This window comes from Anguilla anguilla, chromosome 10, assembly GCF_013347855.1.
Source record: "Anguilla anguilla isolate fAngAng1 chromosome 10, fAngAng1.pri, whole genome shotgun sequence".
In the NCBI taxonomy this organism is placed as follows: Eukaryota; Metazoa; Chordata; class Actinopteri; order Anguilliformes; family Anguillidae; genus Anguilla; species Anguilla anguilla.
Window position 1 is genome coordinate 36,965,023 of NC_049210.1, and position 23,810 is coordinate 36,988,832.

Genomic DNA, 23,810 nt, shown 5'->3' on the forward strand with positions numbered 1-23,810 from the left:
TTACGCCTAACAGCAAAAAAATTCAGTAATGGACAACGAAGAAACAGACGACGTGAATTCATTACAATAAAAATTTTGTGGCAGCAGTAGCTTTAGTTAACTGGTTAACTGGATTAGTTACGTTTATCTCCCCCACAGCCTTTGTGACCGAAAAGGAAGTTGTGTCAACCCGTAAATGTTCGGAATGTTCACTGGCGACTGGTAAGGGTAAGCATGAAGGACAAAAAGAATGAGACTCTGCTCTTGATTTTTCACTCATCTTAATCACCAAAAATATCAAGCAAAAATGAACCTGTGCAAGTTCACTGTATGTAATCCATTGTAGAGGTAACTCATCTTACCTACAGTGGGGGCCATGCAGAGGCAGTCGTTCTGTGTGACGTCCTCCACCTTAAAGCCTGAGTGAATGGGGTAGTAGTGGGCCAGCTTCAGCATCTTCTTGATGGCGTCGTAGATGAAGATGAAGCTGATGAGCGAGGAGAAGCCTTCCTCCGTAAAGCGGGTGAAGTACTGCACCAGGAAGCTGGCGTCCGTCGCCACCAGGACCAGGCAGAAGAAGGCCGACCACAGGCCGATCCACAACCGGAACTCCAAGTAGTCAAACGAGTTGTCCCTGGGATAAGCACAACAACTATTTACTGACGAAGGAACAGGCTGAGAGGATGTGTTATTTCTGTGCCTTTTTTTTTTTCAAATGATTTTGGCCAATGACTGCATTTATCAATGCTTGTTCAGGTAGCATATCGTGCAGTACAGGTCATGGGTATGGGTTTGTTTACACTTGTGTGGCAGAAACAGAAAAAATGTTTGGTTCAGTCCACAGTTTCAGTTTGGTTCGATTTTGTACATTTTTGGTAACACGAAATCGAAATGTCCAATATAAACTTTATATGACAAATTTAAAAGAAAATACACACAAACCTGTGAGTGCCTATTTCAAAAACAGAGCTAGAAAATAAAAAAGCAAGCCAAACCAAACTGAACTAAGTGTGGCGAACCAAAAAGGATATTTTTTTACATCCCTTCTCCATACTGATTAAGACACGTCTGCAATTCTGAATACATTTACATTGGAAAGCACAATATTCCCCAAGTATGAGTTGAGCAGCTAGTCTACATCCAATTAAGCCTGGGCGTGCATCCTCTCTCTCTATGGTATTAAAGCGGACAGAAATGAAATCTCATGACGCTGCTCCCTGTTACGCAGCGGCAGAACCCTGCCATGCGCTCACGACGCCCTGTGGCCCCTCTGACCCATGGGAAAGCAGGTCGGCCAGAGGAACACAGCTGTTCCTCGGTGGGAGTGCAGGATATCGACAGGATACAGCACCGCGATCCAGGGGGAAACGAACAAACAATTGGACCTATCTGGGATTTCTGCTGCACGCAATTTGTTAAACTAATAAATGTCAAGACAATGTATTAGCTCTGAGCCAGGGATTCATGCACATAGAGATTGTAATCAAGGCAGCCAAAAATATTAGTGCAGAATAAATTATTCTTAACAGTTTGCCTATAAGCTGACCGTTGATCACAAGGACATATAAGGTTTCCAAAAAAAATGCTTTCTCAGGCAAAGTAACATCATCTATTAATTTGAATAGGCACTGCTGTCAGGAATAGCCTGCTAGTTGTCAAAGAATGACGTAGCTACTGTATAACAAACACAAATTAGTAAATGCCTCAGACATTAAGACAAGCGAAGGTAACATACTTCAAAAATTACTTACAGGAAAAAGGCACAATTATAGTATCACCTATCCCAGGTAGCAGAAAATTTCAGGCCAAATTAAAAATTCCTTTGCCAAGTTCAACAATTACCAAAAGTAACTCAACAACCTGTGTATATGAAGAAAAGAAAACCTGCAGAAAAAATGTTGAGGTTGCTCCAGGTCTAAAGTTTCCCCGTTGCCATGGAAACAAACTGTAAGAATTCTGATGGGCTTCGAACCTGCTGAAGTTGAAGAGCAGCCTTTCGAAGACCAACACAGGCCCCGTACTGCTGAGGATGGTGAGGGGCTGACCAGATAGCAGACAGAAGACCGCTCCAGAAATCGCCGTGCCCAGGAAGCTCTCCAGCACCCCCTGCAGAGGGGGAAAGGCGCAGCCAGGCATGAATAAACGATCTGGGGCCTCCCTGACCGGCGAGCCAAGCAGTACAGTCTATGAGTGGTATGTAACGGAACCCTGAGCGGGTTCCTGTCCAGTAGGAAATGGGGCAGCCAAGGCATCTGCCTCATCTCTCATGCCATAGGTCTGGCTTGGGCTCAAATTCAACTCAGTAGATAGAAGGATTTTAAAACAAATCAGTTATATCAGCTATCTGACTGAAAAGGGACGTGAAACAAAATGCTTGGTACGGAGCGGATCATTTTGTACATTGTGTTTGTCATTGACATTTCAGCACAAAAAGAATGGCATGTTTCTTCTTTCTTTCTTTCTTTCTTTGAAACTGCCGACTCAGGAATGTCTTCACTGTTTACAATGCAGAAGACACGCCAAAGTAATGCACACACGAATGTGTGCCTCAGGACATGCCTTTATCTTTACACCGCGTCCTCGGTTATCTACTCTGCACTTCTGACGCAAACACGACCCCCGTGCCGCCAAATTCTCGTCACTGCAACGGCTGTGCTATAGACTGCTTCCTGCACAATAAGCAAACAATGCTCCCCGCAAGGTGATCATTCCTTTTAGTTTGTGATATCAAAGTTTGCCTTTGACGGAAATCGCACCACAAGAAACGGTGCCGCTTTGATATACTTTGTTTTATTTCAGCTTGTATATGATTTGTGTGGCTTGGTGTCCGCGCTTTAAATGTACTGGGGTCAAAAACTGTTCAAAAAAGGTCTGTGGAGAAATTCCACAGCCTGGGAAAACACTGTACCTGGAATTAACCAGGAGCTGGGAAAGGCTTTGCAATCCGAATCTGCACCTATTGTTAGCTTTCTTAACCCGTTAAGGTGCAAGATCACAAATATGAGATTAGAATGTTCTTACAGTAACAGAATATGCCAATGCTGATGTCACAATCACTACTGGTAATTGAAAACAATGGAGTTCTAGAACACTGACTTATTGTTGAAAAACCATACGCTTCAAAGGGTTAAATCCACTTCTACGGGTGCCTGTGCTAAATGAGTGACACTGGTCCTGTACTGTCGTGTCAGTGTAACGAGGTCAGCTGCGCAGGGTACAGCCATAACAAAGCTACAGTACCTCAGGCAAACATGCAGCACGTCTAGTGCACATACACCCAAGCATTTATCTGTTTCCTGATACACATGTAGGGCAACCAGCATTTTTTTTTTAGGAAGATCTTAGGAAGTGATCAGGCTCACCCAGCCTCAGATTAGCCTCAGATTTTTTAAATTTTTTATTCCGTTTTCAGATTGATTTGTGAGATTCTTCCAGTCAAGTAATGGATTAATGGAATACTACAGAAAAATGGTTCTGTCATTGCAGTTCATAATTTAACTTCTTGTAACCTGAATGTTTTCCCTTAAAAAAAATCTTCATTGTTATTATTATCCCATAGCAATAGGTGTTAGTTAAACAAAAATATTTTAGCAGTAAGAAGATGCCAATTAAAATTTAAAAGAAAAAGCTCGTAATCTCACCTGCATATTTTCTGTGGCATCCCCCAGTAGACCCCCGAATGTGATGGCATTGGTCACCGTCCCCAGGTAAATGAAAAGAATGGCTGACAGGGACTGGATGTGTATGGCGTCGTAAAAGTCGCTGGCGAAAAAAGGTGCCTTCCTTTTGATGTCAAGTATAAGGCCACCGCAAAACCTGAGAAAATCAATTTTAAAAACTGCTCAACCAAATGCACAAAAAAAAAAAAAACGAACTTTGCATAACAGAGAAGGTCACCGCTTCTTACAGGTTGATTATAACTCAGTCGTGCTGTGATGCGATTTTATCGAGAGAGAGAGAGAGAGAGAGAGAGAGGCAAGCCTTCACTCCAAAGGGAGCCCGAGCTCTCATTTACCGAGTGAAGCATGCTCATTGTGATTTTGCAATGTGTGCACTTGACCAAACCCCCCACTTACAACATAACATTTAAGAGGGGGAAAAAAAAAACAAATATTGCCAAAGAGCTAAAGAGTCACCACTCTTTACTGCATCTGTGACCTGTTTGCCTCTCTCTCTCTCGAAGCGGTACGAGGCTCGGGGCATTTCTGCCTCTGCCAGTGCGGTTGAAAGCGGTGACCGGGGGCAGGATGTGACCGCTGCGATCAGAATCGCCGCGGGAGACGGCGAATCACCTTCCCGTCCTCTTTAGCTCATCGCCCACTTGGTGCCCCCCTCCCCCGTGCCCTCCGTCGTGGGGCGTGTCGCCGTTCATCTGTGCGTTATCCCCTCCGGCGTACATGTTCTTTCTGAAAGGGGGGTGGGGGGGGGGGGAGAGAAAAAACATGTCCCATTGAAGACAGGGTTCGCTTACATAAGACACTATCTCCAAAGAACACTTACTTAGGAAGTGTTATTTAAAAAAGAAAGAACTGTGGGTTTCATAAAGGGACACACTTGCGCACTTTGGGTCAGACAAAAATATTCCACAAGACGAAAATAGCGAGCGTGTTTTTTTTTTTATTTCTTTTTTTTCCGAATGCGATATGGACCACATCTCATATCAAATTTTATAAACTGCCTGATTTCATAGATCAAGTGAGCTGAAATACAGAATCTCACTGGACACGCTACTGGGCCCACAGTACGGGTCTGCTGGGGTTCAATTCATCTGCAGAAAGTGGCAAAGGAGGGAGACCTCATCTATAAACCAAGAAACAAGAACCAGATCGCTTGCATTGAAAACAGGGTAAATGAAGCCTTATGCAGCCAGAGGAGGAAACACAAACTATTAATTTTTTTATCAATTGTGCTGCACTCAGCTGAATTTCCTTCACTTCCTGAACTGGCGCTTAACTGTACGCTGGATGAGCAATATCTTAGTTGTGCACAATAAATATTCAGCACTACACAGTCAATTCACCGTAACCCTGCAAAGCGAAGTCACCTTTGATTCATTTCATAAAATGTGCATGCCAATAATGTGCTCTGGTAAAAAAAAAATGTAATTGGTATCATGAACAGAGCATTCGATTTTCAGTGAGCTCTAACAAAAAAAAGCGAGCAGTCCGGAAAGATGACTGCAGCATTATATTACACCCCATATTGTAGTTGAGTATCTGAAGCGGTTTAGGTGTGACGCGTACGTCTGCATGAAGACTTTGAGATGAAAGGGGGGGGGGGTTTAACTCTCTCACGAGTAAAGCGTCAGCGCCTCCCACCCATATGGCGGGGAGATCGACCTGACGTCAGACCCGCTCACGAAAAGCGTGGCTGGCGCCCGGCGTGCTATTTCAGGGCCCCAATCTGTGATCTGTGATTCTGCCTAATGCGGAACCTAATGCTATTTATATTTCATTTCCAGATCGCGCGCTCCGATACACTGTTCAATCAGCCCTAAAGGCCAAACCAACGCGCTGCAGAGGGGTGGCCGCTGACCTCCCCCCCTCCCCCCCCCCCCGGAAGGTGAACGCGATGGACGTGCCGCCCCGGGGCCCACCTCCCAGATTGAATGACAGGCAGACATGACAGCCTGCTGTCACTTCACCTAATGCCAGGGAACATGACATGATTCATTGAATTAACCGCTCCCCTGCCCCCCCCCTTTACTGGATTTACTGCGAGGCCGCACGAGCCAAACGAAGATCGCCGTGACTACTCACGCGCTTTGCCGACTGCTAACAATGCAATTTCTTAACAGGTACGCCAACCGAGGGCATTATGTATGTGGAGGGGGGGTGGGGAGGGGGGTTAGACAAAGCAGGGTAATAACAAAGCGGGGTAAATAACCACCCCCCCCAAATTACTATCACGATGAGAAAAATAATTTTATATAAAAAAGATGGGGATTTCCTGCTGTGATACAGATCACTGATCAGCAGTCTGAATTTACCATAAATAATGATCATTCCACAGCTGTTCTTTAAAAAAAAATCTTCTGTTGGGGCATATCCCCAGACCTTGCTAGAGATTTGCAGTTCTTGGGGTCTATGCATTTAAATCCCCTCAATATTCAAACTGAACCTTTGCCCTTGATGGCAACCATACTCAACAAGAAAATAGGGTAGGGTCCACGTAGTTACGATTATGGAATCCAGTTAGGCATTGCCTTGTTGCATTAGGAATCACAGTAGCACATCAGCCTGGTAAAGCCACACGCTAACAAAGCAACGCTTTACATCCACTAGGGAACATTTTACCACACCGTTTGTCTGACGACGGCAGAGATTTGGGGGGCTCTATCCTGATGGCGGGATCCCATTCACCGGGGGGCAGGACGATGACCTCATCCAAGAACTCGTCGATGCCGGCCAGGAGATCCTGTCGGTCCTTGGCCTTGTAAGCAATGTCATGGAAGACCTGCACACAGCAAGGACGGCCATTATCAGAGCAGCCACAGCAGCATAGCATTTCTTCATATGTGACCGAGCAGAGAAAAACAGAAATAAGAGCCCTGCCACGCAAACAGAACTTCCCATGCTCCTGCCATCATGAGCAGAATGTGTGTACAACACTGTCTCCTGTGACAGAACTGAATCAAAAACTCTTGCATAATCCTTCCTAGGCAGGATGAGAAGTACCTGCCCATTCAAGGTCGAACAGGACATTCTTTTCAAGATCAAAATCAGGCACGGGTTTTTCAGGAAAGTTACTAAATGTGAGTCCGAACAGTTGCTTAAGGAAATCCTGTTTTTGTGGGGTCACTTTTCTTAATAGCTCGAGTGTTTATACTCTGGACCGGAAGCACTTGTGGGCAATGTTCTGCAGTCCTTAAAACACAGGGAAGAACAGCTGTGCCAGTTAAATCCTTTGCCAGATTTCTCTACAGGACAGTCAGATTAGCTATTTGGTACAATAGTATACAATAATAACCTAGTCAAGGATTGAATATATTTTGAATACTCCCAAAGGCCTTTAACATATCAAGAGATTAAGTATAGAAAGACTTGAGATTCTGAAGATATATATACAGCATACTGGACCTATAATCTGCTTCCAGGTTAGTATAACTAAAGACAAGTAAACAGAAAGTAGGGCATTCTAACATCTAACCCCACTGTAAAACTCCAAATATGGCAGTTACGATCTTAATCTTTATATCCAGTGCATGTGTCATAAGAGCGCCCTGTAGCAATATATTGGCATGTAGAACCCTGAATCACATCCTCCAAGAAAGACATAGAAATTTGTACAACAAATTGGTCAGTAGCACAAGGTTACCATTGTTTTAATTTTAACACGCGAGTCCCACGTTATGACATTACAGCACACTAACATGTTTAGGTCATGACCGTTTTGACCATCCTGTTATGACTTAGTCTGTGTAGATACAAGGAAGCCAGTGTCAGGGGGAGACCCTAGAAAGAACGAGTTTCCTGTACGAGCATGACCGGGGGGTGGGGTTTGCTTCTAATGGTCCATGCTTACCTCATCAGACATGAGGGTGGCTATCGCCCTTCCAATTTCATGGTAGGACTTGGCTTTGCCTTTGGGCCCCAACAGGATAAACAGGAATCTGATAGAGAAGGACAGGGAAGAGGGACTTTTGAACTGGTGATCCAAATGCTGCCTCATTAGGCCTCCTCAGTTTGGATAAATCAGTGGGCATGTCGCGTGACTTCAGACCAACAGTCCCCTTAAAAAATTGAGGTAACTGTGGTCGCGAAGCCTTGAATCTCATGCCTGCAGCATCACATAATCCAAAACAGCCTGCTGATATTCCAAGTCGAAGACCCAGTGAAGTCACTTATTTTTCATTCCTTTTTAAAGCAAATCGCCAATCCTATTTCATTTAAAGAGTTAATTAAGCCACATGATGATACACTAAAATTAATTTTGATAAAAGTATGTCATTTTAAGACATAAGATCTGTAGGTCTACATGATGTGACCATTCTGTATGGATTGGTAGTCCACTAAATGACTGGCTAAATGAAAATGTTAATTATGCAAAAAACATTGTCTCTAACTGATCGATACCTCCTAAAGTGGGGAGTTTAGGTCTTTTTTTGCTTTCAGGATGAAAAACTAATAAAACATCTGCACCTTTACTGGCATGACAGCCTCTTAAAATGCCACTGGTTTATTTTGCTCGAAAGAACATATACGATTAAAAAAAACTGGTGATATCATGTAGTATCAGGTTTGTTTGCAGAGTTGCTGATGTTTCACTAGGCCTCTACAGTACCTGGTTGGAACAGGGACTTCTGTCAGGGCCCCCAGCATAACCGCCTGCTGCAGACGGACGAACGCTACGAAGGGACTGTCCAGGAAGTCCACCTCCCCCACCAGGACGTTGGAGGCCTCAGCATCCCGTGGCAGCTTCTTCATGAACTTGTTCTTCAGCTGAGTACGGGTGAAATGAGAGAGAGAGAGAGAGAGAGAGAGAGGATCCAAACGAGAACGTCAGCCGACGACACAGGAACCAGTCGAGACACCGATTTTCACCAGCACGATTAACACAGGTACAAGATTCCAGAGCATGAATAACTTGTGCTCGCTTGTAAACAGAATCTGAAGGGTTCAATGAAGAGGACCACAACTGTCTTTGCAACAGGGGTGACAAGACGAATAACCATCCAGGAATAGTCTTTACGGATCATCATTGCTCACTTAGAATCAGGCTAATAAAATACTTCATTGAATTCTGCACGGGGGATACAGTATGAAAACTAGCCTAACCTAACCACAGCCTTTTCCAGTAAATTCCGATTTATTAAAACAATTTGTCAAACTTAAAACCAATGCAGCCTTTTGGCCGCAGGGGATTTGAAAATCCTGCTTGTTATTTATATGGGTACGGATGTGAATATTATAGTACACTAGCTTTAATCAAATACAATCCATTTTCCGAAATGGTTAAAACTTTGACGATATTAACTTGTTTATTAATAACAATGCCATTAAGAGATATCAACGAGTTGAAAGGAATTAAGTTCAGTTGCAAGGATGGCAGTTATTAGCCTTATCGCTAATAAAGTAAACTTCACACTGTCAAAAACCATGATGCATAATCAGTCATAAAGATGTGAGTGATATTGTTCATAAGACCTATTATTGTGTTGGCTGTCATTCAAAGGTGAAAAAGACATAGCCTTGTGGCAGTATGTAGTGTACTCAGCAGTGATCAAGGGCAGTTTTAGCTGGGACAACAGGTCAATCTCAAGAAGAGTGAGATTACTCCTGGTTTTAACTGGTACAGAACATTACATTGGACGGGCACATAAAGTACAGGTCTGAAGGACACACTTGGCAACAACAAGCAACTCAGCACCACAAAGTTGGTCAATAACCATTTTAATGACGTGAGTCAAGGTGCAATTCAGCTCGCCGTGGTGGAATTTTTACGACAGCTTAAACAGTACAACTGGCCTAAGCTCTGAGCAAAAAATTTACCGGAAAACTGTAGGAGATAAAGAAAATAAGAAAAAAAGGGATTTTCTGAGCACTTCCTTATAGATGCATCTAACCCAAAAATGATATAATACAATCAAATTAGGAATTGTCAGCAGTAGTGTTTTTACACTTATTTCACAAATTCACACCTCTGACAATAACTTGTTTCATATATAGCTATATACTGATATAGACAGTGTAATGATCAACTAGCAGGTGGGTCAGCTTTCAATGTCATTTTTAATAAAACCTGTTTCCATTGGATGAGAATGTCACAAGGCATCTGATCATTAAAAGCTGTGATTAAGCAAACTGAAATAATAAAGTTTAAAAAAAAAGAATCAGACAATTTCTCCACAGTCACTCACCACAGAGAGAGTCCACAATGCACACATCAACACAACCAAATGAATTTTAGTAGTGCATTAGTCACTGAAAAAGATTAGGAGCCAAGCTCTGAACGACAGTAAGGAGACAAGTTGATTAAGTTCTTAGCCATGAAGCCCTACACAACCTTCAGCGTCTGTTGCCCCTTCCAATATGGCTATAGGTTGTCATGCATGACAAGCATGTGATGTCACTTTCTTCAAAAATAAGACTATGTTACATAATCCAGATCTTTGAGCATAAGGTATCTCACTAATGCTCTGGAAAAAAAACATGATAATGCAAAGATGGCCCTGGAATAAACTGTGCGATGGGTACTGCAGTTCAGATGTACTATACAAGTGCATATATCAAAGCTTTTACATTCATCATTGAAAACCATGATTTACACTGTTAATCATGAGTAAACTGTCAATTAATCTGAAATTTGGAGGTAAAAGACACTGAATCAAAATACAATTGTTCAGGTTAGTTCACATAATTCAAAATGTACCACATTAAGGCTGGGATTTAATCAACAATACTCTCAAAACAGATGTGTTAAACACAACACATAATGTCCATTTCTTTAACACACCTGTGAAGGACAAGACATTTTGTGTTACCTTCAACACAGTCTGTGTTAAAAAGTCTTTGTTTGTAGCACAATGTGTAACATATAAGTAGTAATTTGGCACAAAATGTGTTTAAAGTAACACAGCAGTAGCATAAAAGTGTGTTGGATATTAACACATCCTTTTTTGACACTGAATTGTCCTTAACTTTGACTAACAATTAAAAGCAAGAATTTCTGTTTCTTCACACAGTTTGGAGAGTTCATTCAGGGATCACTGTAACTAACATAGTTTTTTTTTTGTGAAGAAAATGTTTGCATTTACTAGAAAGTTTAAATAAAGGACAAATGTTGATTGAATTCTACCACAAGTAGCCTTATGTAGTCCCTTCACATTTAGCGTACACTAGATTACAAGCTGTAGATATAAAACATATATAGATCACACTTCTCCGGCTGTTTACACCTCACTGGTATATTGGACCAGGTGTGCATTTCTCTAGTTTTAAAGTCACATTTGTAGTCCACCTGAGTGCATAGTAAAATTTCAGATAAAATTTGTTTGACATCGTGAGGCTCAAAACAACAGCGGTCTGTCAGGATGAGGCCTCTGCAGCTCCGTCAGTACTGCTGAGTGCTGCCCTGCATTTGTGGGTATTTTCGGAATGCTATAGTCACATAAAAATGCTGTGCCATTTGCCACAAATGTATCAAACTGAACACTTTTATAAATAACAATAGCCACAAATAAATCTGAAACATTTAACGGTGTTTAACTTCAACCAGTGGCAATTCATACATTCTGCTATGAGCACTACTTAGTTCACAGAAGGACATTTTAAAACCTGTCACTGTAGGTTTGAGGAATGCTATTGTAAGACTCAACATGATACACTCGTTCAGCTTATAACACCGAGCCTGAGGCTTTCATCATTATCAAATATTCAACAAGCATGACTGCATATATGAGAATGAATCACTGCAGGAGGAACAGGTGCAACTGTAAGTATTAATAAGAACACAGAGTAAAACAACAGGTCTATAACTTAAAACAATTTGCCCGGGGGGATTGTTAAAAATAATAAAAATAAAAAAGCCAAAAGGCCATATATCATGTCATATCATGTCTTGATTCTGCAGTGTGCTACAACAGCAGGTAATGATTATCCAGCTTTTAATTTATTAGCCTTTGGTACTGTGTGATTGACATTGACACAACAAGGCTGTTTACTGCTGTAAATAAACAAGGGGTATTTTTTATCTGATGGATGGTCTTATGTGATTATGGAATTTTTCTTTGAAGATGCTATTATTAGATTTCTACGTGCTTGCATTTATTGGCTCAGCCAATAGCTGCAAAATAAATACATTTCTGAGCATCAATATTGCTAACAGTTCTTTCACTTGAACATTTGAATTCCAGTCAAAAGACCTAATTAGGATAATCGTCCTCCTAATTGGCTAGTTAAATGTTCAACTCCGCATCCCCGCCCCTAATGGACGTTCTAGCCACCAGAGTGTGTACTGCGATGGTGAAACTGCATTAATTGTTTAAACCTGATATCTTCCAATACTCTACATTCAAAAAAAGCTATCAGACATACGAAAAAAGCAAAATGTTGCATCTTATAAGGTACACAGTTATTGAAATAAAATTGAATGTGCTGGAATAACTGTTACAACACAATTATCCCAAAGTAGCCAAATGTTAAATTTCAGACTTAAGTACAGTACTCTCCAGAAGGTCAGTGAAGAAGGCAAGAAATCCAGGCACCTTCAACCGCCCATCTATTCAGAAATAACAAATACTGATGCCAAGAGCATTTACAAAAATAGCGCTCTTGGCATCAGTTTTTGGTGTTTTTGAAGCGGAAAGGGGTTAAACTCGATTCAGTCATGGAACAGATGCGAATGAACAAGGCTTCCTGTCAAGGCTCACCAATTATCAATTTCACTTATTTGATCAAGGATAATTCATTTACCCACACTGGCCATAGCTGCTGAAAGGCCCTCTGCTCAGAAAAATGGACAAACGACCGAAGGAGAGTCTCTCTGGTGCAACAAGGAGAGGACAGCCCAGCACACTAGCCCACAAGGCCTTAAGTGGTATGGGACAAGTGTAAGAGTAAGAGCTGGGGAACAGGGTCTGGGCAGACATCCGATGCAGATTCTAAAGCTGCAACACTACTTTTACAAGGTTCACTTTATTCCCTTAGGTACAGACCTGGAAAAAACGTATTTATTTCTATCTAAGTCTCAGTCCCCTCCCCTCTGTCAGCTCCCCTGCCTCCCCTATAGCCTACCTTCGCCTTATCGTTTTGTCTGATTGTGAAATTACCTTTTCGTGCCCCTTTGCTGTAATCTCTAAATCTTTAAAGCCCCGGGCTTTTTAAGCTAGGGATGACATCATCACCAGGCCCGAGAGCGGAAACGACGGGGCAGGGCTCCCGCCCACGAATGCGCACTCGGGCATCTGTCCCATTGGTGACGCGCAAGGATCCCGTCGCCCGCTCACCTTTTAACCGTCCCAATCTGATGGGGGGGTGGAAGGGGAGGGGGGGATTCCCTGACCCAGATAAATCGGTGCTCACTCCCTCACAGAAAGACAGCTGCCTCTTACTACAACTTTGGTGGCCAACGTGTCGAGAGTGAGCTCTTGTCCAAGCAGTGTTCAGCGTCAGTTCAGCTGTAGCAGAACTGACGTCCGCAAGGGCATCGTATCTGAGTGCAATGGCATGTATCCACCTCCCACAACAAAAAAGGCTACTTGAATGCCTTTGCTGTCCCCTGTAGGGGACATGAGACAAAAAAAGATACATTTTAATAAAATACTTTTGAAAATATTTTTACTGCAACATGTTTTTATCATCCAAGAAAAGACAACTTAACCTTTTTTCCACCATATATATATATATATATATATATTGTCTGGAAAATATATAGTAAATATATTTCTCTTTAAATAATTCTTTATAGTTAATGATGTACATAAATCACATTAAAGTTTCTAGATGCCTCTTCAAAAAAAGGCTGTTTGGAAAAAAGCCTTTTTGTAACTCTTATGTGACGGCGTTGTCCTCATTCAGTTCCAGCTGTCTCTGATTTCTTTGACCTATTTATGCAGGCGCTGGAAAAGTGTGCAAAGTACGATGACAGAAGGTGAAATAATTAACAAGGGTTTATTGTGTTCGCATGTTTGAAAATCTATCAGTGATAATACAGTATGAGATGTTCATGGGAAACAAGACGGGTGAGATTATGTTTCTTTCACTGACCTTGATCAAACATGAAAGGATTAACCTCTCTGGGGCTGGAGGAGGGTTGCCAGATTGAGGAGCAGCCATATATAGATTATATAAGCACAACAAGCAACTAAAAGGACTAACTTTACCCCCCCCCCACGTGTAATGAACAAGAATTTAATTTCTCCCTCACTACTGGTATAGGCAATTTCATGGTAAGAGGCCAACGGTATACCTTTAGTGCATTTTGGGACTCAGGGTAGTCGTGACTAATGATGGTCCACCATTACTTTTGGCAAGCAGAGACACTCTTGGCAAGCATCTCTGTTTAAGAGTTTATATTTATAACTCTCTGACTCTAGGTCTCTAGACCCAGCAAACTCAAATAGGCTTGCACTTATTCCGGTTTAAAGTAGCAATTATGTGAAAGTTATAGCGTGAGGTTCGTCACCAGAAAAGTATGACACGATAAACCCGATGCTTTCCAGATCAGACATTGTTAGACACAGCGAAGAGAAAAGCCGTCCACCCTCAGCAGAAAGCAAGCTGCTCTCATCCAAAACCCACCAGCAATTTCCTCCGTTAACCCACCAGAGCCTTAATTAGTTTCCAAGCATGAATCATCGAGTTAAAGATAGTGCTATGGTCTCACGAAACAGTTAAATGTACTTGAATTTATCTGCAAAGTCAAGCCCCAAGGACAGAACTAGAGTGAATATCTGCATTATTTCAAGTTCACTGTATTGTAGGATGATTGACAGCTGTAAGTAATATGTGTCCACCCACTTACCAGGCTTACTAGGAGCTTTTGTACAGATATTTACATAAAGAAAACAGGAACATATTTTCCTTATCTGGCCTCTCAAAATATTGATAAGTCAATCACAACAAAATTCAGTTTATGGCTTTAATCTGGAGCACAGTGTGAAACAGAGGATTTTGAGGCAGCTGTGTTATTCAATTGCATTAATTCATCTGACTGCCAGGAGTGTGCTTAGTGGTTCGTTTTGCTCACTGACAATAGGCTGACCAATCATATTCAAGTTTTAGCACATCCACAGCACACACGAGCAAAACCATTATGGAACAGGTCAGCGTATCCGTAATTACACACTGTATCTTCTGTAATCCCCTGGCTTACCACTGCCTTGTTGTTGTTTTAAATGAGTCACAAGTATAACAACAGTTACTTTAAAAATAGGACACCTGACAGTCGCACAGTATAGATCAGTGGCAGACTCACAAATCCCTTCGCGGTTTTACAGTTTTCACAAAAAATCAGCAGATTTTGCATATTTAAATATGTCACCTGAAGAACGGGATAAGTATATAGGACATCTGGAATAGATGTTCAATTTATAATCAAAACTCAACTAAAACAATACTGCTTGACAGCAAGGTACTGTAATTCCTTGAGAATGACGCGTGTGTGATGGTTTTTTAAAAATCAACATCCACGGGCTAGCTGCCTTGATACTGTCATTCAACTGGTTCAATTCAATGCAATGATTTGATCCATCCACTTCCTTACTTTATTGGACAGCTCTAACAAAGCTTTCCTGATACATAATTAAATTGCATATCCATTTGAAATACAAAACTTCTATTTAACTTGGAAATTTCTGACTGTGCCTGATTACGTAGAGTCCTATTACAATGAAAAAATTCTGCAATTCAACGGATTCACCCATAGATGCTTAACCACAATCAAAGATAAGACGCACTGATGTTTACACGCCACAGTCTAACTTTAAGTAATGAAAGCAAGCTCACCTGATCTTTCTCAGGCTTGTCAGAGATGTCATTCAAGCTGCTGGACGTCAGATTCCGAGGGGTGGTTGCTGGGCTGCCTACGAAGATGAAACATCTCAAACGGTTAACCCTGACTCAAGCATCACACCAAAAAAAGCTGATGGAAAGTAATGGAAAAATTTAATCCCAGAAACTACAGTGGCCCAAATGATTCGGAATGCAGAACAGGAGAGAAATAGAAGCAGACTAAATTAAAGCCATGTCTGTTTACTGCCTTACATTGGGAAAACACCTTGTTTGGCCATGCTTAATAGAGGATTATGTCCTACTACACAATGCTTCAAGTGGAAGCAAACCTTAAATGGACCTGCATCAGCAGATACGGGGACTAAGGCAGCTGCCCTGTGCACTGTGCACACTGTTCTAATACCCCTCTCTTTACAAAAGCCCCAAAATACACCTGCCCTTCTCTGGGTGGCTAGACGCTTGAACTGTGCTTTCAAGAAGACTTGTGTGAACTGTCACTAAAATTTTGGCTGACTCGACTGCTACCTTGGACATCTCAGGTGAGTCTGTCTGGACTTCAAATCTAGGTGAGACACTTTAGATTGTTTCAGACTGGGCTGAGCCTGCTGCAGAATGTGTGACGTGTGTATCATGATTAAACAGAATGACCTTAAATTCAAGCATTTTAATTGCCACAGCACGGTAAAGAGTAGTGGGAATAGTGGTCCACTAACCTACCTGTGCGTGAGATGGGAATACCTTACACTTTAAATTCTCCTTTCTGCTCCAGCTGAATGCTGCCCCTCTCTTCAAATTCCCTCAAGCAATTCTCCCACTCAAAAAACTCACTGGTGCAATTAAAGAAGCATGTGGCCAGCAAGGTGGCATTCCCAATTGGGTACCTGCATTCAGAGGTTTTAACCAGATCCAGATCTGTAAAGCTGTCAAGTATACAGTTGCCATGAGGTTCAGAGCAAAATCAGAAGAGTGTGATTAATCTGATGCCACTGTTGTGTATAATTTTTAAAATCATCTTTTTTGACCAGTTTCGCGGGAAATCTTGGATAATGTTGTGGTTTGTCAGTTTGATGCAGTCATGAGAAAAACGTTTTCTCTTTTAAAGTTCTTTAGAAACAGCCATTCATGGAAAAAAATATATATATAATTTGCGTGTGCGCGTGTGCCTGTGCGCACAAATGAATTAACAAGCATGTTATATAACATCTGATAAAAAAAATGAGTCAAAAGATTTATATTTGAAATGTCCTGGCTGGTCTGCCATGTCTGTCTATGTTCTAAGATGCAGGTGTACCTCAACCTCCAGGCATTTGCACATAGCTGACAAATGTAGCTAAGCAGTAGGGCGCTAACTTAGGGGAAAAGCATCCAAGGTTCAACTCCCAAAACGACCCTGTCTTTATGCAGCCAATTCAAATGTAGAAATTTCTGGATCACAGAGAGAAAAAACCCAATAAGAATTTTTTAAATGACTGCTACTTTGATGACCGTTAAACTACAGGTGCTGCTGTTGTTGTTAATCCACAGACCCTATTCCAAAATGGTACTCCTCAGTGCTGGAGGAGGGATGTTTTCAGGAGGGAGAAAAACAAATGGGGGTGGGGCAGGTCCGAGACAGGTGGCACAGACGGGGGCCACGCCTCTTGAGGACTTACTAAGCCATCCCATGCTGGGGCTCCTCGGGACGTGGAGCTCCTCTTCTGAAGCACGCACCGTTAGGCAAGGCACAGAGTTTTCAAGCGGACTACGTGCTTTAGTGGCAGAAACGGGTTGCAGAGCCAGGCCGCAGGAAGAGAAGGAGGCAAGGAAGGAAGGGAGGAAGCAAGGAAGGATGGAAGGAAGGAAGGAAGGAGAGAGAGTGTTGAGAGAGAGAGAGAGCCCCAAAGCAGAAGCACAGTGGTGGTCAGGCATACACTGTTAGTGCTCTGATTGATGCCGCCAAAAGGCAATCAGTTCACACAGGAAGTACAGTGCAAGCTGTACGGCGCAAAAAGGAAGTACCTCATTTCACCCCACTGTTTAAGAGAGACAGGCTTACTGAAATGGATGGATGTATTGGTTTTGCATTGTTCTTTTCAACCACTTTCAATTGGCTCAAATGGCATTGTTTACTTTTTAGCCATTTGCGTGAAGGGTTTTGTCCATTTTCCTGGATTCGATCAAAATCTGTCCTTGACTTTTGAGTTTTTTATGCACAGCAATTGCAAAAGACTGCATGATTGCATTTATTTGCACATAATAGTCCAATACTTGTGAAACTTCTTTATCAAGTAGTAGACATTCTCTGATATGGACACTTGGCTAACTGTCAACCATATTACAATGTTACAATGGCAATACATCAGATATACCCATAGTTTATTGGGTATACAAAGCACTTTGGACTATTAATGAACAGACCAGATTATTTATTTCTGATTGCATGGCACATAGGAGCTGTATTTCCTTATCAACGCCATAAAGCTGCACACTGCACACTGTTTAGCAAACACAAATCCACTTCAGTGATGAGATCAAAATAAAGTGAATGAACATGAAACATGTCCAGTTATCACATAATAAATAAAGGAGAAAGATCAACTCATAAAGAAAGCATGTTATCCTTCTGCAAAGTAATCTGCACAGCTAGTTTTAGCAACTAGGTACCTAAAACAGTTAAAAATGTATTCTACAGAAGCTAACAATTAGCATGTAATCATTATATCTGATAAGTTGCTATGACAGACAATAGATATGCTTCCAGTTTACTTTTCCAGTTCGCTCTCATCAGACACGATAACATACAGTATAAATGCATGTGCAATGTTGCTTAGAGATTATGGTTATACCAACACTGATTTTCTATATGAGTTGATCTTTTTCCATCAAAAATCAACAGCAACAAAAAAAAACTGCTGGTAAATAACTCAATATGCCAAAAGCAAAGGACTGCTATTAGTAATATTATATTGGTTGTAAAAAAAAATTATATTGACAATAAAGGAAAATTATATTTTTCAATATATTTTAAGAATAAGATATATACTGCCATTGTAAATTGTGTGATTTTACAGATGATTTAAGGCATTCGTGTATTTCAACTTTCAGTGATTTCTCAGAACCGAAAGACAATTTATTGATATGTCTGGAATTATGATTCAAATTATGTTTGTGGATTTTTTTGCCTCCATTGCATTCAATCTCAGAATCATGCAATGGTGAGATAAAAAAGAGGACCTTTCAAAGGTAAGCAGGAAGAAACCTAATACTACTGGTGTGACTCAACATGCCTGACACAAAACAAAAACAAAAAGGCACTTTAAGTGTAGGGTGGCATAACACGAGGTTTGTGTTTGTTTTACTACTACTACTACTGGGGTTCCAGTTCACGTAATCTTTTTATCTGAGTCAAAATTAGATAAATTATTTTGAGAATGGTCAACAAAAAAAAAGCCTCTAGGATGTCGAGTGAAAACTTCAGTGCATATGAATCGCACCACAACAAAGACTGAAGAGAATTACCACCAGAGCAAGGCTCAGGCAACCGTTAAACCAGTTTACACACTTCAAGTGAAGCAACATCCAGAATTTAAGTGGTTGCTATCTTTAGTAAGTACTGTTCTAAAAATGTTGCTAACAATAGAGACACTTGATTATTGTTTCATTAACTTTACATTGCCTGTATCCATTTGGCTTAGGCAAACCCTAAGCATCTTGTCAAGCAGGAGAGTCAGAGTGGGGCATACAACACATCCTCTACAACACATCCTCTCTGGATGACCAATAAATTGTTCCCCCGGGGGATAGCATCAGATTAGATGAGGTTCATCACTGAATTTAGGAATAATATGCACCATTTTAGCTGGAAGCACCATTCAAAAGATTGCCATGGATTGGATGGAGAAACTATGGCGAAATCTAATCTATAGTTTATTTTAAGTGTTCTGTTTCTGTTTGTGGGGGCGGAGTTTGCTTAAAAATGCTTTTCTGGGAGCTTATCTTGGAAGATGATGAAGAAAAATCAAAAACTGAGGTGACCGTGGCCTCCATATAAAAACGCTGAGGCATATCTGGTTATTTTCCAAGACAAAGGGAATGGAAATGTCAAAAACTGATGAGAATAGGAAAAAAAAAATATGAAAGAAAAAATGACTATGAATGAGAAATAAGAAGACTGCACCAAACTGGCACCTGCATTACCATTATCCTGGTTGGAAAACAGCCTACTTGCACTGGAGACCGTCTTGCCGATGTCGGCCAGTGACCGCAGGTTCGACTTCTTGGTCTGGTGCCTGTGCTTGCGCAGCAAGGTGTACATCACCTTGTCCTTCAGGTCGGCTTTCAGCAAACCGTTGTCAATCTGACTGTCAGTGATCATCTCTGCACAGAGTGGGAGGAGAGAGGGAGGGAGGGAGGGAGAGAGAGAGAGAGAGAGAGAGAGAGGAAGAGAGAGAATAAAGGAGAGTGAGGCATACAGTAGAGGCGGTGGTTTTTCACAGTTATCGCTGGCCATAAGCTAACACTGCAAGAGCTTATAGAGTTCTAACTGCAGTTAGCTTTGCGGTGTCATTGTTTAAAGCTTCAATAAAACATATTATACACCAAATAGAAGTACTATGTCAATAACAAAGCGACAAGTTATTCAAACCAATGCCACTACGGTATTGTATATAGTATTATATATTTGTGTGTCTTTGGGCATTGGGTTATGTAATTGTCTTATGTCTGTCCATACATTTTCTTTGTCTAACATTGAAAATCATATATTTACTGACTTTACTGTCAGTAAATATATGATATTCAATGTTAGACCAAAGAAATTGATACTGAATGTATCATTACCTTTAAGTCACACAAGCCAAAGACAATGAATTAAAATAAAATGTTTGCCATACAATGTATTTCATTTATAGTCTCAATGGCAAATTTAACTAAAGCACACCGAGCATGACTACTACTGGTGCATAATTTTCTTCCACACATTCATTTTTCATTTATTTTTACATCATGTTTTTAAATAGCCGAATTGAAACAGTGCTGCTCCCACACCTTTATATGATATTAAAAATAGATTTTAAGTCGTTATCAATGGCAATAAGAAGTCTTAATTGCAGTCTATGGTTACACCAAGACTCTGATGCAGGTATCCAGACGGTCCGCCCCGTACATTTTGAACAAAGATCTATTTGTGAAAGAGGGTCTGGAACCTCAATGTAAGGTTATGGCCCCTTAGGCTCGTCTGAATGGTACAAACATAAATGGCCTTTATGTGAATCTTTCAATTCAGTTTCCTCAATGAAAGGTTCACCAGTGTCCACTTAATTCCAAAAATTAGTCCAGATTAATATTTCCACGCCATAATGGTTCAGTTTGACTCCAGTAGGACCATATGCATTGCTGTTGATATTAATTACCACCGCAGAAGGAATTGATAGAGAATGCTTGCTTGTCTTAACTGGCAGCAGAGATAAATTTAGTCTTTAACTGTCACGCTAATCCCTGGTCACAGGCATATTGCTAGAGGGTGCATTCTCTGTTCTCTTTATAATTAAACTTAGCAGATGTTCTGTATATACAGACTGCCAATAAATTGCAGGTATGTCTTCAAAAATTTCATCTAGGCCCATTACAATTGTTCTACGGATTACAAAAAAAAGGTGATTTTATAATTAAACACCTGAACTTGTTGTGTTGTAGTCCCAGCTATTGCATAAGAGAACATTTTTCCCTGAGCTCAACGGATTCAACCATCTGGATATCCACACAACCTCAACAGTGAGGGGGATGAATATAGACGCACTGAATGCCTCTATAAATACGACATGACACAAGGAGCGGTCTGACACTAAGTAAATACCCCGGCCCCTGAGAGCCGCAAAGGCCAGTGTGTCACATGACAAGCCTGGCCCGCGGCGCAATTCTGCAAGGACAGACATTATTCCGGTCCTGAGCACTGGGTTTTTTCCAGCTCAGCCAATCAGAACGCAGCCACCCCATCCCAACCCCCCGCTGTAGTTTCCCAGCAGGGACGTGAAGAGAGGCAGCGACTTCAGGAGCTGAATCCTTCACCTGCCGGTACCTACCCACAACCTGGGGGAGCGTCGATGCCTCCAGGTCCAGCATGATGGTCCCTTTCTCTATGCACGTCCGCAGCTCGAACAGGCTGTGTAAGGACAACGTGGCCACGTGGGGCTTGCTCCACCGCTCTCCACCCTTCTCCACCTTCTCCTCAAACTTGATCCACCTGCAGGACGAGAAAAAGGCCTCATGAGACTGAAGGTAAATACGTGAAGCACTTACTGTTCCCCATACCACAGCTATTGGGCTATAGGCTCACTGCTATCCTCACTGCCATGCTGCTGCGGTTTTAGTTTCCACACCCTCAGTAACAGGTGGACTACCTCCAATCTACTCTACCAGAAGAAGAAGGAGAATAATGTACATTCGGAGTGGACCCACATATCTGACACCTTTATTTGTGTATGTTACCAAGCAAGTCATTTATCTCTAGAAGAACAATGTGGGCTAAATATAACATTCCATAGTTGCATATACGACAGATACACACAGACATTGCTGACAGACAGTCACACAGACACACGCGCGCACACACACACACACACATTCTCACACGTCTTCCTTAGATGTTTCCTAACATCTTCTTAAACTGAACATATGCATACACGGTACACCTTGAAATAAGTTTCCAGAGAGTATCCATGACGTCACTTCAAACCACTGATAATTTTGCAATACATTTCTCCCTTTTAAATAACTTCCTATGACCCTTTTACTTTTTGTTGCATCTCAATCACTGTAGGCCTGTGCATCAATGCTATTATTATATCACCAAATGACAAAAAACTTCCTCCACGAAGAACAAACTTTGGTCTTGTTTCACAGCTCTGTGCTTGGGGGTTGGGGGGGGGGGGGGGGGGGTGAGGAGGGGGTGAAGCTGCATCACATCCAAAATGGTGCTGATTCAAATGAGGGCTGTACAGAGTGTACTCTTCTCTGTACCAGTTGTACCAGTAGGTCTCAACCATGACTTCAGGATGCTCCAGGCTTCAGAATGCTCTTTCTTCATTCCACTGATGTAGCTTCTCATAAAGTACAACTTCTGAATCTCTGAACTTTCTCACTGAAGTGAAACTCAGAGCACTGCCTTTGAACATTGCTGCACTTGACTGTTAAATAAGTTATCGCAAAACCCAATATATGCACTTGTAGCCTTTTTTGCACTGTTGGAAGGTTACTCATAACCAATCATTCTACAGTTTCAGAACACCAACAGAAACAAAGCTGTAATGTTTTCCAATATAATTACAATAATGATAGTAATTGGTAGTGATCATGATAGTATGAATGAGTGTACTTTAAATTTAAAAGTTCAAATTAGGACAGATCAAAACACAAAGGACCTAAAATAAGAGACAGAACAAACTTTCTCCGCTATTTGAAGCCAATTGCTCTCTACAACCACCTGTTATTCAAGTCAGAGGAGGATGTTCATTAACTGGTTCCATTCAAGCCGAACAAGCAATGAGAAGTTTATCAGGGGAAACAGTATTAACTGTTTTCAGTTACTACCTAAAATAAAAGTGCTAAAAAGAAAATTATAATTCATAATTAATTTAACAATGTGGTAAGGATGGTGGCCAAGTTTAAAAATAGCATTTGAGGACACTGTCCCATTGAAGCGTCTATTTTGGCATTCTGACACAAGCAAGCACATGGCAAGAAGCCAAAAGTGCAGTTAATGAAAAGATCTGTTCACGACTTCTTGAGGTCTTTTAAGAGGGCTCCGGGAAGATAATAACATAATACTTTTATCCAGTACCCAAATAATAAACATTTGGAACTTTATATTTTTGGGAATTACATACATACAATCCAAATTGTGAAACATCACTGTTATTTTTTAACATGTTCTACACAGTCTATCTAAAATCTGTTGCTATATCCTGAAGGCCATATATGTAGATTAAGATAGTTGATGTTCAGGCCATTTCAACAATGTAGAAAATGCTAAATAATAAACAAGCAATGGGTAAACATTGTTATCCAAATAAATGTGAAATTATTCCATCAGATTAAAGGAACAGCTTTTTAAACAAGTCTGAGTGGAGTCTGTGTTTGTTTGAGGAGTCTAATCATTTTTAGCATGTGATTTTATCACCACATGGCAACCAGCCTGCTTCCGAATCCCATCAAGTCCAGACTAGCGTTGTCTAGGCTATGCCTGCTGCTCTCTTAGGCTGCTGTCAAAACTTCTCTCAGTGTCTTCAAACTAAGGGCATCTTACTGTGTGCGTGTGTGTGTGGGTGTGTGGGTGTGTGGGTGTGTGCATGTGCGCATGCGTAAGTTTGTGAGTGTAAGGTATATTTTCCATATGCATGATGC

At 41.3% G+C, this 23,810-nt stretch overlaps 1 protein-coding gene across 2 annotated transcripts in view; it reads right to left on the bottom strand.

The window, feature by feature from the left end:
• The window catches only part of slc4a4a (solute carrier family 4 member 4a), a 71,195-nt gene that overhangs the window by 17,847 nt on the left and 29,538 nt on the right, over positions 1-23,810 (bottom strand). The window contains exons 5-14 of one of the 2 annotated variants that reach the window (XM_035379384.1): positions 21,491-21,651; positions 19,635-19,787; positions 15,426-15,502; positions 8,263-8,420; positions 7,504-7,591; positions 6,281-6,435; positions 4,272-4,385; positions 3,621-3,795; positions 1,952-2,085; positions 342-613 (exon numbers count right to left, since the gene is read on the bottom strand). In XM_035379384.1, the coding sequence (XP_035235275.1) occupies positions 342-613; positions 1,952-2,085; positions 3,621-3,795; positions 4,272-4,385; positions 6,281-6,435; positions 7,504-7,591; positions 8,263-8,420; positions 15,426-15,502; positions 19,635-19,787; positions 21,491-21,651 (1,487 nt within the window). Of the gene's footprint in view, positions 1-341; positions 614-1,951; positions 2,086-3,620; positions 3,796-4,271; positions 4,386-6,280; positions 6,436-7,503; positions 7,592-8,262; positions 8,421-15,425; positions 15,503-19,607; positions 19,788-21,490; positions 21,652-23,810 lie in introns of both variants that reach the window. The other variant, XM_035379383.1, reaches the window with a different exon arrangement.